At 38.2% G+C, this 14,581-nt stretch overlaps 1 protein-coding gene across 6 annotated transcripts in view; it reads right to left on the bottom strand.

The window, feature by feature from the left end:
• Positions 1 to 14,581, bottom strand: part of LOC109417777 (uncharacterized) — a 234,448-nt gene that overhangs the window by 36,655 nt on the left and 183,212 nt on the right. For 3 of the 6 annotated variants that reach the window (XM_062850315.1, XM_029853197.2, XM_029853196.2), the window contains exon 5: positions 2,432 to 2,938. The exons of 2 other annotated variants lie outside the window; for them this stretch is intronic. In XM_062850315.1, coding sequence (XP_062706299.1) covers positions 2,432 to 2,938 — 507 coding nt within the window. The remainder of the gene's footprint in view (positions 1 to 2,431; positions 2,939 to 14,581) is intronic. One more of the 6 variants, XM_062850316.1, reaches the window with a different exon arrangement.

The following is a 14,581-nucleotide window of genomic DNA, read 5'->3' on the forward strand; positions in this document are numbered from 1 at the left end:
TATCATGAAATGACTCATGATATGCCAGGGGGATTACAGATTATAGTCCAAAGTTCATTGTGAGAATAACTACTGTTACTATCAAGAGCTAAACTTCAAGATAATTTGGACGACCCTCAATGTCCCAAAGGTTCATAAAAATATATAGAAGACTTCAGGTTGGTCCAGTCACCGCTATTGATTATGAAACGTTACTCAGTATGTCAGATATAGCTGATGTTACGAGTGTAGACCTGAAGCTCTGAACTCATAGATAATTTGGCTGACCCATAGTGTCTCTAAATGACATTTGAGATTTCAAGAGCTCCACGGATCTCAGCAGATTATTCTATGCTATTATTTATGATGAAAACAAATGAAATTTTCTTAAAGATTTGAAGGACTTCATTATAGAACAGTTTGGACGACCGTGAATGTCCCAAAGGTTTATTACAAAAAAGTAGACTTCAGATTGCTCCAGTAACTGCGGTTGGTTATGCAGCGTTACTCAATATAACATATATGGATACTGTTTCGAGTGTAGACCTGAAGTCCTGAACTCCAAGGTAATTTGGCTGACCTGGAATATCCCTGTAGTGTCTCTAAATGACACTTGAGATTTCAAGAGCTTCGCGAATCCCAGCAGGTTATGCAATATTATTATTTATGGCAAAACACAAAAAGTTATTCTTGTAGATTTACAGGACTTCATTATAGAACAGTTTGGACGAACCTAAATGTTCCAAAGGGTTATTATAAAAAAGTAGACTTCAGATTGGTCCAGTAACCACGGATAAATATGCAACGTTACTCAGTATAACAGATATGGCTGTTGTTACGAGTGTAGACCTGAAGTCCTGAACTCCAATATAGTTTGGCTGACCTGGAATATCCTTGTAGTGTCTCTGAATGACATTTGAGATTTCAAGAGCTCCACGGACACTAGCAGATTATACAATACTATTATATATGGTGAAAACACATAAAGTTGTTCTTGTAGATTTGAAGGACTTTATTATAGAACAATTTGGACGACCCTAGATGTCCCAAAGGTTTAAAATAAGCTAGTAGACTTCAGATTGTTCCAGAAACTGCAGTTGATTATGCAGCGTTTTTCAGTATAACAGATATGGATACTGTTACGAGTGTAGACCTGAAGTCCTGAACTCCAAGGTAGTTTGGCTGACCTGGAATATCCCTATAGTGTCTATAAATGACATAGTAGATGTCAAGAGCTTCACGGATCTCAGTAGGTTATGCAATGCTATTAATTGTGGCGAAAATACATAAAATTATTCTTGTAGATTTGAAGGACTTCACTATAGGACAGTTTGGAACACCTAGAACATCCCAGAATATAAAATACCTTTTGATATTCTTCATAAAGGCTACATGGATACATATACACCAAACTCACATCCAAATTCAGCTTTTAGAACAACTGGTATGTCAATTATTTCGTTTTTGCAATTTTCATGGTGTTCAGGATGTTCTAGGTAATCAATGAAGTCCCAAATACAGATATTCCCATTTTTCCCTACTAGAGGACTCAATTTTCAACAACTTTGCCGAAGACAGTATTCTGTTTTATCGAATGGGTGAATTTATACAGTCGTTTCTATGTTGGGGTCATATATGACCCCTCCGGCTCCAAAGGGTTAAACCTCTACAATACTAATTGGACATCAACATGGTTATTACTTGGAAGCGGATTTGAATATTTATTGAAATTTAATTGTAAACATCTCAGCCAACCAATCAGTGTTTACATTGTGAGTGTGGTGATCATCGTTTGAAATAGACGTAATCGAGTTAAAATTCTTTCAATAATGAGCAATTCACCAGAAAATACGTATGTGGGTTGAAGTTAACATACTCCAACTGTATACTTCATGTCACGTAAATTTATTCATGCTTTTTATCATCACATTCCAGTAACCATTACCAACCAATTAGCTTTGTATAACAGCATGCAAAATGGGCACTGTGGGTACTTAATGCAAAAAATGATAATAGAAAACTCGCTTCAAAACAAGCAACGGTAGATACAAATGCACTGGAACACCGCCCAATCAAACGAAAACAAAATTCTTCTAATTGTAACTCGCGTTACAGTTCTTCAAGCATCAAACTCCACTAAACCATCGTTCTTAAAACCAAAATAGCAAAATAAGATAAATAGTATATAAAGTAAATATCATTAAGTGAGTGTAACATAAGAAGTGAGTACAAAACAATAAATATAGCATGTGTATTGAAAGGATCATCTCTTCATCTCAACTCTTGAGTTGCCTTCCATTCAACGAGTACAGTAAAAGTGTATAATCTGTGCATCTGTAAGTGTGTTCAAGTGTTTGTCAGTGTGTGTGTTCCTGTGTTGGCTTCCTGGTTAAAACAAAAATCTCCTGAACTGTCCCCGCCCTGGTTTTGCCAATTGCTGTTGTTCACTCACTAGGATCGTTCTGTATCGGGCCGTAATCGTAATTTGGAAGATTTGTCAGGTCAACCGTGTTGCCGGTGTCGATGCCGATGTTGGCCGATTTGGCCGTCCGGTGGCAGCAACCCTTGAGCAGCCCACCGCACGAGCCCTGCAGCAACCCGCCGGACATCCAGCACAGCAGGAAGAACTCGCACGTTCCGCCCTCGTGTTGACACTGCATCTCCGATCGGACTCCGCCCCGGTATCCACCTCCAACTCCGGCTCCTCCTGCGCCACCGCCAGCGACGTTGCCTCCGATGCCTCCGCTACCACCTTCACCACCAACTGCGTTATGAGTAGTTGTAGTAGTAGTAGTAGTAGAAGTAGTTGCAGACGAGCTAGCTTTAGATCTAGATGCTCTTTTAGGAGGATAGACGACACGGTAGTTTGGCAGTTTGCTTACTGAGTGCGCTTTCGACACGGGGTAGGGATTTTGGATGGTGGGTGGGATTACATATGGTCTATAGATTGCGAGATCAACTAAAAACAAAAGCAGTTCATGAAACAACACATGTGGAAAGAACAAAGAAGGAAAAGTTTGGATTATAATTCGGTTTCACAAGAAATAGAGATACGGCGACGGCGATCTATGTACAACAGAGCAGGCGAGTAAGCTTGCAAGCAGAAAGCGTTCAAAATTTTGAGACATGAAGGTATATGATTTTGAAAGATGATTTTTCGGAAAGTTTTAAATATTGTGATGGGTAATTCCATATCACACTTTATAACTTTTGCTATACTTACCTTTGTAGCAATATGAAAATTGTCTGAGATGAACCAAACAAAACGAAATGGATATTGTAAGCATGATATAATGTTACAGAGACGTCAAAGGAGTGCTGTTTTAACATATTTTTTCCATGTTCCAAGCCAGTCCGGTCATAACAATCGTTTTCATAGATCAAAGAATTTTTAATTCCATTTATGACCCTGAACAACTTCACATAGTTTGAACTTGATCGATTGTGTAGACACTACATATACGTATTGCAAATAAAATTTGTATAGACTCTTTAGCTCTGACATTCATGCACATTGTACACAACAGACATACAGTCATTCCATAGAAAAACGATATAGTGCATCTCCGATTGTCGTGAAACTTGGTGGGCTTGTAGTTCTTCGGAAATAATTAGACCTGTATTTTTTTATTTCGTCATTAGGGTGGTCCAAAAAATTAAGGTTTTTCAAAACTTTAAATTTTCAAAAAATCGTAACTTTTGAACCATTTGACCGATTTTAAACTTTTTTTTTTGTTTGAAAGCTATTGAATTGTAGTTTTCAGAAAAAATACGTTAAAGGGGCTAAAATGTAAAGAGTGCTATAAAATATGCAAATATATTAGTTTTTTCGCGTTTTCATGGTCTCGAAACCAAAGAGGTATCCTAGTTTTATATTTTTATCAGAAAATTCAGGAAACTTGGCGTAACATATCAAAAAATCAGAGATGTATGTTTTTTAGTTTTTGAGAAATGATTTTTTGAAAATAAAAGGTAAAATTTTCCCATACAAGACACTTTTTTAAATTTGATTATATTTTGATTCCTTATAATATTATGGATACCAAAACCACCACTAGGAATCACTTTAAAAAGCAATACTATGCATAGTTTTATGAGAATTTGCAATTTCAAGCAATTTTAGAGTAGCTAGTACTAAAATATATGACTCTCTATATTCAAATCATATCTCAAAAACAAAACAACATTCATTTCTGATTTTTTGATATGTTGCGCCAAATTTCCTGAATTTTGTGATAAAAATATAAAACCAGGGTACAGTCGAGTCTCTTACTAAACGAATTCCTATTAAACGGACTCCTATTATACGAACTCTTACTAGACAGGGGTGAGCGTTATAGGAGACTAAGAGCTTATGGGATTTCGGCATTTTGGGGGTGTGGCCTATTATCTCGGGTGTGCTAAGAGTTAACGCAATACTTTCTTCGGCAAAGTTTTAGGGCTTGATACGATCTACCATTTAGAATTTTGGTTCATATGATTAGTTGGCAATTTGGCCGCTAGAGGGACCATCAACAATTTGATACTAAATTGCACTACAGGAACCATATCAGGTTGTCAAGCAAACGTTACGATATGCGACAGCTCAAGACCCTGATAATTTGGAAGGATAGTGTCTTCGGGAAAGTTGTTGGGTTCGCCAATAACTTACTGAAGATGAGTTGCGAAGTTCGAAATTCCTCCACTGGGCGGCGCTAGTGAGCAAGTTAATTTTCAAAACCTCATATCTCAGAATCCCGATAACTTAGGAAGTTGGTGTCTTCGGAAAAGTTATTCAGAATGACATGAACTTACATTAAAATAAACACTTGTTTCAAAGTTCTGCCACTAGGAGGCGCTAGTAAACTTGCAAATTTTAAAAATCTCAAAGCTCAGAATCCTGATAACTTAGGAAGTTGGTGTCTTCGGCAAAGTTGATCAGTATGACTTAAACTTACATAAAAATGAACACTTGGTTCAAAATTTTGCCACTAGGAGGCGCAAGTGAACTTGCAAATTTTAGAAATCTCATAGCTTTGAATCCTGATAACTTAGGAAGTTGGTGTTTTCGGCAAAGTTGATCAGTATGACATACACTACCCGTCATAAGTACGGACTCACAAAAAGTATTGCAACAATATTGCATCACCCTGACTCACCTCGATATCTCTAAAACTAGAACACTTACGAAAATGCCGCCTTCAGAAAAGTTGTTGCTTTTGGTCTTCTGAATAACTTTTCTTAAGACAGCATCTTTGTAAGTCCTCAGGTTTTGGAGATATCGAGGTGAGTCAGGGTGATGCAATATTGTTGCAATACTTTTTGTGAGTCCGTACTTATGACGGGTAGTGTACATACATACAAATAAACACTTGTTTCTAAATTCTGCCACTAGGCGGCGTTTACTGATTTTTTTCGTATTTTTTCGACTTTTTTGGGGGGTTTTCGGCTTATCAAAACTAGTGTCGTAACCCCCGATAACTTGGAAAGATGGTGTCTTTGGCAAAGTTGATCAGAATGACATAAACTTACATAAAAATAAACAATTGTTTCGCAATTCTTTAATTTTTTAATTCTTTTAATTCGTCAAGTAGTTTCAGCTGGCATACTCTTAAAAATTCCACGGAAGATTCCTTTCAAGTCCGACTGTCATCAAGGTATACAACTAATAAAATATGCATCTCATCAATGAAGAATACAGTCTCAACAAGTGTCCCATTTTGTGCAAGTCTATGTCATACTGATCAACTTAGTCGAAGACACCAACTTCCTAAGTTATCAGGATTCAGAGCTATGAGATTTCTAAAATTTGCATGTTCACTAGCGCCGCCTAGTGGCAGAATTGCGAAACAAATGTTTATTTTTATGTAAGTTTATGTCATACTGATCAACTTTTCCAAAGACACCAACTTTCTAAGTTATCGGGGGTTACGACACTAGTTTTGCCAAGCCGAAAAACCGCCAAAAAAGTCGAAAAAAGGCAAAAAAACTCGGTAAACGCCGCCTAGTGGCAGAATTGCGAAACAAATGTTTATTTTTATGTAAGTTTATGTCATACTGATCAACTTTGCCGAAAACACCAACTTCCTAAGTTATCAGAATTCTGAGCTATGAGATTTCTCAAATTTGCAAGTTCATTAGCGCCTCCTAGTGGCAAAATTTTGAAACAAATGTTTATTTTTATGTAAGTTTATGTCATACCGATCAACTTTGCCGAAGACACCAACTTTCTAAGTTATCAGGATTCTGAGTTGAGATTTTTAAAATTTGCATGTTCACTAGCGCCGCCTAGTAGCAGAATTGCGAAACAAGTGTTTATTTTCATGTAAGTTTATGTCATACTGATCAACTTTGCCGAAGACACCATCTTCCTAAGTTATCGGGATTCTGAGATATGAGGTTTTGAAAATTTACTTGCTCACTAGCGCCGCCCAGTGGAGGAATTTCGAACTTCGCAACTCATCTTCAGTAAGTTATTGGCGTACCCAACAACTTTCCCGAAGACACTATCCTTCCAAATTATCAGGGTCTTGAGCTGTCGCATATCGTAACGTTTGCTTGACAACCTGATATGGTTCCTGTAGTGCAATTTAGCATCAAATTGTTGATGGTCCCTCTAGCGGCCAAATTGCCAACTAATCATATGAACCAAAATTCTAAATGGTAGATCGTATGAAGCCCTAATACTTTGCCGAAGAAAGTATTGCGTTAACTCTTAACACACCCGAGATAATAGGCCACACCCCCAAAATGCCGAAATCCCATAAGCTCTTAGTCTCCTATTAAGCGGATTCCTATTGCGCCCCCCGACCAGTGATCTTATAAGAGTCTCGACTGTACCTCTTTGGTCCCGAGACCATGAAAACGTGAAAAAACCAGCCCCTCTAACGTATTTTTCCTGCTTTCAAACAAAAAAAAAGTTTAAAATCGGTCAAATGATTCAAAAGTTTTTTGAAAATTTTTAGTTTTGAACAACCTTGATTTTTTGGACCATCCTACATGAAAATTGGTCACCCTAATGACGAAATAAAAAATATACTACAAGCCCACCAAGTTTCACGACAATCGGAGATGCACTATATCGTTTTTCTCTGGAATGGCTTCATATTTAGATGTTCATATAATTCCTTGCGAAAAAGATTTAGATTGCGGAAGGGAACAAACCATGTGCATTTATAGAATCGAGTTCAACTGTATGCCTTCAAGGAACGGAGATGGTCAAGTGGCTCCGTAGCTTGAAGGAAAGAAGCACCCATCTAGCGAATTGAGAGTCGTGGGTTCGATTCCCACCGTGGATTTCTTCTCGCAATTTAAATCTCAATTTCAATTTGTTCATCAAGCACGTGCTTCTGTTATGAGTATATATGTCAAAGCTATTAAACGTTGTAATTTTAACTTGGGTTGGTTAGCCTAAGCAAAAATCGGTAAATTGACCATTTTATTTTGTATGCTTTCTGGTTTTCGGAATTAATAATGCGACACCATTGCACAATTCAGTACAATGTGACGCAAATGTCTTGTGAATCGTGCAACATTATTATTCCATGTAAAGTTTAAATTCACGTCATATGCTATAAGACGCTTGCACAAATTGACATGATTTTTTCTAAGTCTACGTTATAAAGAATAAGTTCTATAGTTTGTGGATTCAGAAAGTGCGTTGCAACTGTACTCTGCTCAGTACATTTTTTGAAGTAGGGGAAAGTAGGGTAAGATGCCATTTTTCAAACTTTCATCGTTTTCAATGATGTATAGCCTCATTTGTTAGGCTTTCAAAGTGGTAAGTGCAACTAGACAATATTTGCTCGATGCTTCAGCAAAAATATTCACTAAACTATTGCATTTTCATCGATCAGCGATTTTAAAAACTGGTTCGTAAAACGGAAGTGGCGCAAAACGGCCATCTGCCATGGGGTAAGATGCCACTTCATGAAAACATTCAAAAATTACGTCCATCAGTTTTTCAACTCACTTTCACCCCTTTATTTCGTATACTCAATACATGAAGTGTCACCCCCCTCCCTGCTAAACGAGTGCCGTCATATTTGAATGACCCCTAACATGGATAGCGTAGACATCAACAACCATGCGCCTCCAGGGGTGCCTCAATCTCCTTGGAAACACATGGCTGGTAATAAAATCACCCGAAAACCTTAATTAAAAAAAACTGCTATTCAGCTACTTCTGCTTCTTGGGGAGTCAGTTTGCAAACTTTCTAAGATCTGTAGGCGAATTCCAGCGCACTTTTGTAGAAAATGTTCTAGTTGATGAGCAATGGAAGAAAACTTATTTTATTCGAAGAACAAGTGAGCTTGAATTCAGCCACTGGTGTAGTTTTTTTTTCGAAAGAATAGAAAAATTCCTGTGAAATTCTTGGAGCAAACACTGAAACTGGTTGATGACCATAATTTTTTTTGTGGATCTCAAGCATAAAAGTTTCTATCACGACTGTTAAGGAAGTTTTTGGTGACTTTCTAAAAGAATTTCCAACAAAATTCCGTTATCAATCAGTTTTATCAAGATTCCTTAACACCTATTTTTCTACAAATTTCTTCAATTACTGTCTCAATGATTCTATGGATTTCGCTATAATTAACATCCCTAACTCAGGAAAAAAAATCTCTAAAGAGTTCAATATTTTTATCTTAGTATTCAGTGTCTAGACGCCATGTTAGTGTTCGGCGCAGTGGTAAATCCAAGTTTAGATAACTACACCCTCACCATCTACCCACAAATAGCCAACACAAGACTAAATCTGCCAAATCCGACAACGCTACGCCAAGCAACCGGCGACATACAAGTAGCGGTACCCATATAACCTCCCTGAAGAAGGCCCAAACCAAGGGCCGAAACGTTGGATGTAATAGAATCACCCCGCTCATAATTTTCCGGACCGAAAAGCCAATTTTAGAGGGATAAATTCTGCCTATCAGTCGGTCGTTTCCACAATTAGCTTTTATCTTAAAATCTCACAAGGACGATTCCGGGTAATTTTGGCCAAAAGCCGTTTGTCCGAATGCCTTAACAATGCCACTGTCTTCTGTATCTGTATATCTCGAAAGAACAGTCTGTGGTTCAAAGAAGAAAAAATCTGTGACAAAACTATTCCCAGTTTCAATGCCAACTAATCTTATATGATGATTAGAAAAAGGAAGTATTTCTGATGATCATGTTGGCAGCTACAATATTTGTCAGCTTCTAGGTCCAAAATTGGTTTGTTCATAATTCGGCCAAATGACCCGAAACCGTCCGGAACCATGGTCGCTCACATAAAATGGACTCCGGTTCAGAAAACTAGAAGGATTTTGTGGTTTGTTGTTACAAAAAACAATGAAAATCCGTTGAAAAATGACTGAGAATCAATACGATCAAAAGGCATTCGGTTAAATGGCGAGATACTGTTCCGAACTATGGAAAGTCGTGGGGTGATCTCCTTATTGCTTATGATGGCCACTATGTAATTTTAGCATACCACAAATCAATTTCAATGATTATGCGAAACAATGAATAACTCTAAAAGACATTTTAAGACTTTTTGGACATATAGGCTACTACTGGAGGTTCTCCAAGAACCTGGTTACCTTCGGAGGATTTGATCTAGGGATTTCTCCAGGAGCACCTAAAGATTCCCAGAAGAAACTCCCTGAGGATTGCAGTAATGGACTCGTGCAGATTGCTCGGAATGAACTCATGGTGGAAGACTAGTAGAAAATCTAAGAGAAATTCCAAGACGAGGAACCCCAAAAAGGAACTCCTGGAGAATTCCCTGGATGAATCCCAGAAGGATTTCTTGGAGGAATGCCGCAAGGAACTCTTTGAAGAATCGCAGAAGGAACTCCCAATTGAATCACAGAATTTTTTTTTGAAGGGATCCCAGGATTAACTTCTACGGATACCTCAAATGGAACTCTTGGAAAAAAAATCATAAGGAATTTTTTAAATAAAAAAAATCCTAGGAAAATTACCGTGGGATATTCTGAGAAAAAAAACTAAAGAGGCACTCTTGTAGGAATATCAGCGCCTTTTGATTTTGCTCGCGTGTGTCATTTTCTCAGATACATTTTTTTCACAAATTTGAGGTTGTTATAGTGACAATTGTAATTCACTGAAGTTTTGGAAAAGAACAGTTTCAGGCAGTGTCATATAGTATAACTGACCAGTTGATAGCACTCATCGGATTATCGAAGAATATGCCGTCTCACTCGAATGATTTAACTAACTTGCCAGCTGGAAGACAAGCCGAACTCCCGAACGCGATTGCAGAAAATGTTACTTTCCGGGATCGAAAGCTGAGTTTTTCGTAGCCATTAAGAAGGAGCAACATCTATGGAGGTTTTGTATTGACTGGGTTCCATTCTGTATGGGGAATCAAATTTGAAACAATCCAAATCAATCAAATGAAAAACACATTCCTATTATTTCGGTGATTTCAATTCAGAAATTATTTATTTATAATTCGTTTCCGCAGAATCGTTACATGTTCTTTGGCTTAGTTGGTTGAAGCGCAGGTCTTGTGAATACGAAGTCTTGTGATCGAATGCTACCATAACACGACTTTTTCATAAATTTCATCTCTAAATTTGTTAAACAGCAACATTTTGTGTCTTCTTATATTTAAGTTATATCAGTATATGAATTATTTTGAAATTTTTTAAGAATTTCTATTGGAAGCCCTTCAAGAATAAGTAATTGGATTCCTCCAGCAATTTCTACAGAATTTTCCCCAGTGATTGATATAGTAACTTCTTAAGGGATGTATCCAGAAGTGTCTGCAGGGATTTATCGAACAATTTTGCCTAAAAATATTCCGTGAATTTATCCGAAAAATTTATATATGGATTACGATTTCTTCAGGAATTCCTGCTGACATTCCTCCAGAAACTCTACTGGATATTTGTCCAGGAATTTCTCCCGAGATCCATCTACGGATTTCTTTAAAAAAATTATGGATGCCTTTAGTTATATCTCCACAAACTACTCAAACACTTTATCCAATAATTTCTCAGGGGATTCGTCCAATTTTTTTTTTAATTTCTTTGTATTTGTAAATTTTAACTTAATGCTAATTCTTCACACGGATTCATCCAAAGATTTCCACACAAGACTTCTTCTAAAGATTTACCTGTTGTTCTTCTTGAAACAAGAATATCTCTTGGCATTGCTTTAGGAATTTCTCTTGTGATTTCTTCCGGAATTTCTGATTTCTGCATTATTCTAGAAATTCTTGCTGGAGATCAGTGGATTCTTCTAAGAATGACTCTAATTTTTTTCCAGGAATTCCTTCAGGTCCAACGAATTTCATCAAGGGAACTCCTCTTAAGGTTTCTATATAACTCCTATAGGGTTTCGTCCCGTAATTTCTTGGGTTATTTAATCAGGAACTCTTTCAAGGATTCCTCCAGAACCTGAAACTACACCTAGGATTTGTTCGCGTAATTCCTCCTTAGTTTTAGAGGTATCTTCCACAGAGAACCTTTAAATATTTTTCCAGGGATTCTTCCACACACTTAAAAAAATATTCGCGGGCTCGGCTTTCCGCGCACAGCCGACTACTCAGCAAACTCAAAAACTGATGTCTCAGTTAAAATTGCATTTGTTAGCTGATTCTCAGCAAAACAGTTGCCGAACCTCAGTAATGAACTGTCAAAGTTGCTGAGATCTCGGTTATGTTGTGGTTTGCCGAGCGCTCTGCTGTGCGGATCTCGGCGGAAGTTATCAAGAAGGATCATGAAAAACTTCTGGAAATTCGAGTAAATCTGCTTCCAACGAATCACCTGTCCATTGAATTGCAACATACGACAGTTAACAATGAGATTGAGCTATAGAAAATCATTAATTGAAACGATATTTTTTTTAAGATACTACCAGATTTATCAAAGCAACGATGGACGATGTACAAAACTGCAAACACTCCTCGGGTAATATGATAAGGTTATGGACTCCCATGTTTACTTCTAAGAGTAACCCTTGAGAACCGGAGTACGATTTTCCCGAATTCCGCACATGTTTTCTTATTATCGCTGAAGACATGGATATAATATAACATTATCAACAGAATATTTTGGAACGGTGTTTGGTAGAAAGCTACTCCTACACCCAGGTGAAATGCGAACCCAAAACCAGATTGGACGTGATGAATGCGAGGAAAACTAAAATTACATGCGAGAATAGTAATGGTGTACTCTACCAATAACTTCATAAGTTTTGCAACGAACAGTTATTATCTGTTGCAGAAACTATTACCCATTTCCTACGTAACAGCTAAACCCTCCATTTAGAGCAACTTATAGATTTCCCCCATCGCATCGCATCACCTCGTAACCTATCCTAAGAAACCCGTACGTAACCATCTCCAATCGCACTTCCCCCCAGCCAGCGTTCCGTCCATTTCCTCGGATTCCAATGTTCATAACAAAAATTATGCAACCCCCCTAGCGGAATTACCACTATCAACATCGTGAATGGCCAAATCCACCAGGGGTTGCCGGAGCCCTGGCCAGCGGAAGCGGTACGAGGAAATCGCGGTCGTGTGCTGCATTTAATTGACTTACTTATTAACACCATTATCATTTCTCCTTTCGCCGCGGCTCCCGAGCAAAGACGGATAACTAAGTGATATCACTTTGATAATAAACTATGTTATCGGTGTTATCATATTGTTATTTTTGTTATCATCTTTTCCAATTAATGATAATCAGATCATAACACATTAAGTTATCAATAATTATGATCTCTCGCGATAACGTAAATATACTAAATGATAACAAAATATGTTATCAGTTTCCAAACGCACATTTCAAAGCTTTCCCAAAACTGAGGGTCTAGTGGACTTCGAATCTAAAAATAGATTCCCCTTTCCATCTTCAATGCGACTGCAGTACGAAAGCGTAGCCTTCAACCACTCTCCCTCTCATTGAGTCTCTTTGGTACAGGGGTATCGGTTGTGACCGGTAATCACTCGATCAGGGTTCGAGACCCACTGGGCGCAATAGTTGAAAACATGAGTTATAATTATAAGAAACTTTTTTCAACTGCAAACTATGTCGGTAAAGTAGATTTTTACTCTTTTGGTCGGTAAAATAGCTCTGACTGATAACCAAATGATAACAAAACCTGTTATCAATCAGCTGTATTTTTTCATGTTGATAACTAAATGTAATATTGAATAAAATACTGTATAACAAAATTAGTTATCAACTTGAACTCAATGATAAATTAACTTCTTATCATTTTGGTATTCGTGGAGTAAATTCAGGTTATCATTTTTGTTATGTTGGCTCTTAATTCAACCTAAATGATAACAAACTCAATTATCAAACGAATGATAACCAGGTAACAGAACTTGTTATCATTTTGTTATCCGCCTTTTCTCGGGCTACCTCTACTACTACTGCTGACTGGCACCAGGTGAGTAGTGCTTCAGCACGACGCAGCGATCTGTGCCATAAAGTCATAATCGAAGCCCCCGAAAGAGAGCAGCATCCATCCATACATCAGCCAGCATCGCATCAGCAGGAGGAGCATCTGAGCAAAAAAGAAAAACCAAAACAAAATGCTTCTGCCCGCCGGCCGTCTCGACCGAGTTCGCGCTCATGCGATAATAAATCACCACCTCATTTTGTTGAGGTCTTGCACGGTAGGGTGTTCCAAAATGAGGCAAGCTGCATTCAAGAAATCATGTGGAGTAAGAACCTTGATGACTCCTTAAGCACTCAAAGAAGAGAAGTACAGCAATTTATTAAAATATTGAGGTGCATCCTGATGCAAAACAACTGTTCTAATGATGTTTCCCAATGCAATTCTTTCGGAACACCCTATTCCACATCCCCTTCGTAAGAAGTGGCTTGGACAGGAAGAAGAAAAGAAGCACCCGGCTGCTGCTGCTGTTGCCGGCAAGTATGACGCGTCCCCATGGTCGATCCGGTACCCCCGTTATCACATATTACGTAAACTTTCTTTCACCATTCACAACGAGTGGGTTGCGGTGATGATGATACGGCGCGGTGGTGGCGTGCGGATTCATAGTGACTCTCACTTTCGTTTGGCCTTTTGCGCCAATATATTTATGGGCTCTCTTCCTTTTTTGCCCGGCCAATATTATGTGATTTCGAGACGAGAGTTGAATGCAGTTGGTGCCCTCACACCAAACGAAGTATGTCAGCAGTTTTCAACTACAGACAGTGAAAAAACGGAACCTTAATCAGGCCTTTCAAAAGCTGCCAGACTTTAGATACCTATTCTTAAGCAAAAATGACAAGGAATTGAATGTTTGGTTCTTGTCTTGCGCAGACTACGAAAAAGTTTCATTTTCAGTGCTGGTGATTTCAGAGCTGGTTACTCAAGGTTTCCAAATTTCAGCGCCCCTTATACTGATACGCCACAAGAAAAAGTCTTCATCATTGCGTCTAAATAAGAATTATTGTAGGAAAACCCCTGCATGCATTATCGCGAAAGTGGAATTATTGCTGGTATTACTTTATGAAAACGCACGGGTATTCAGCATGACCATGCTGAGGGTGACGGGTTCGATTCCCGGTCGGTCCAGGATCTTTTCGTAAAGGAAATTTCCTTGACTTCCTTGGGCATAGAGTATCTTCGTGCCTGCCACACGATATACACATGC

Source organism: Aedes albopictus, chromosome 2 (assembly GCF_035046485.1).
Source record: "Aedes albopictus strain Foshan chromosome 2, AalbF5, whole genome shotgun sequence".
NCBI classification, from domain to species: domain Eukaryota; kingdom Metazoa; phylum Arthropoda; class Insecta; order Diptera; family Culicidae; genus Aedes; species Aedes albopictus.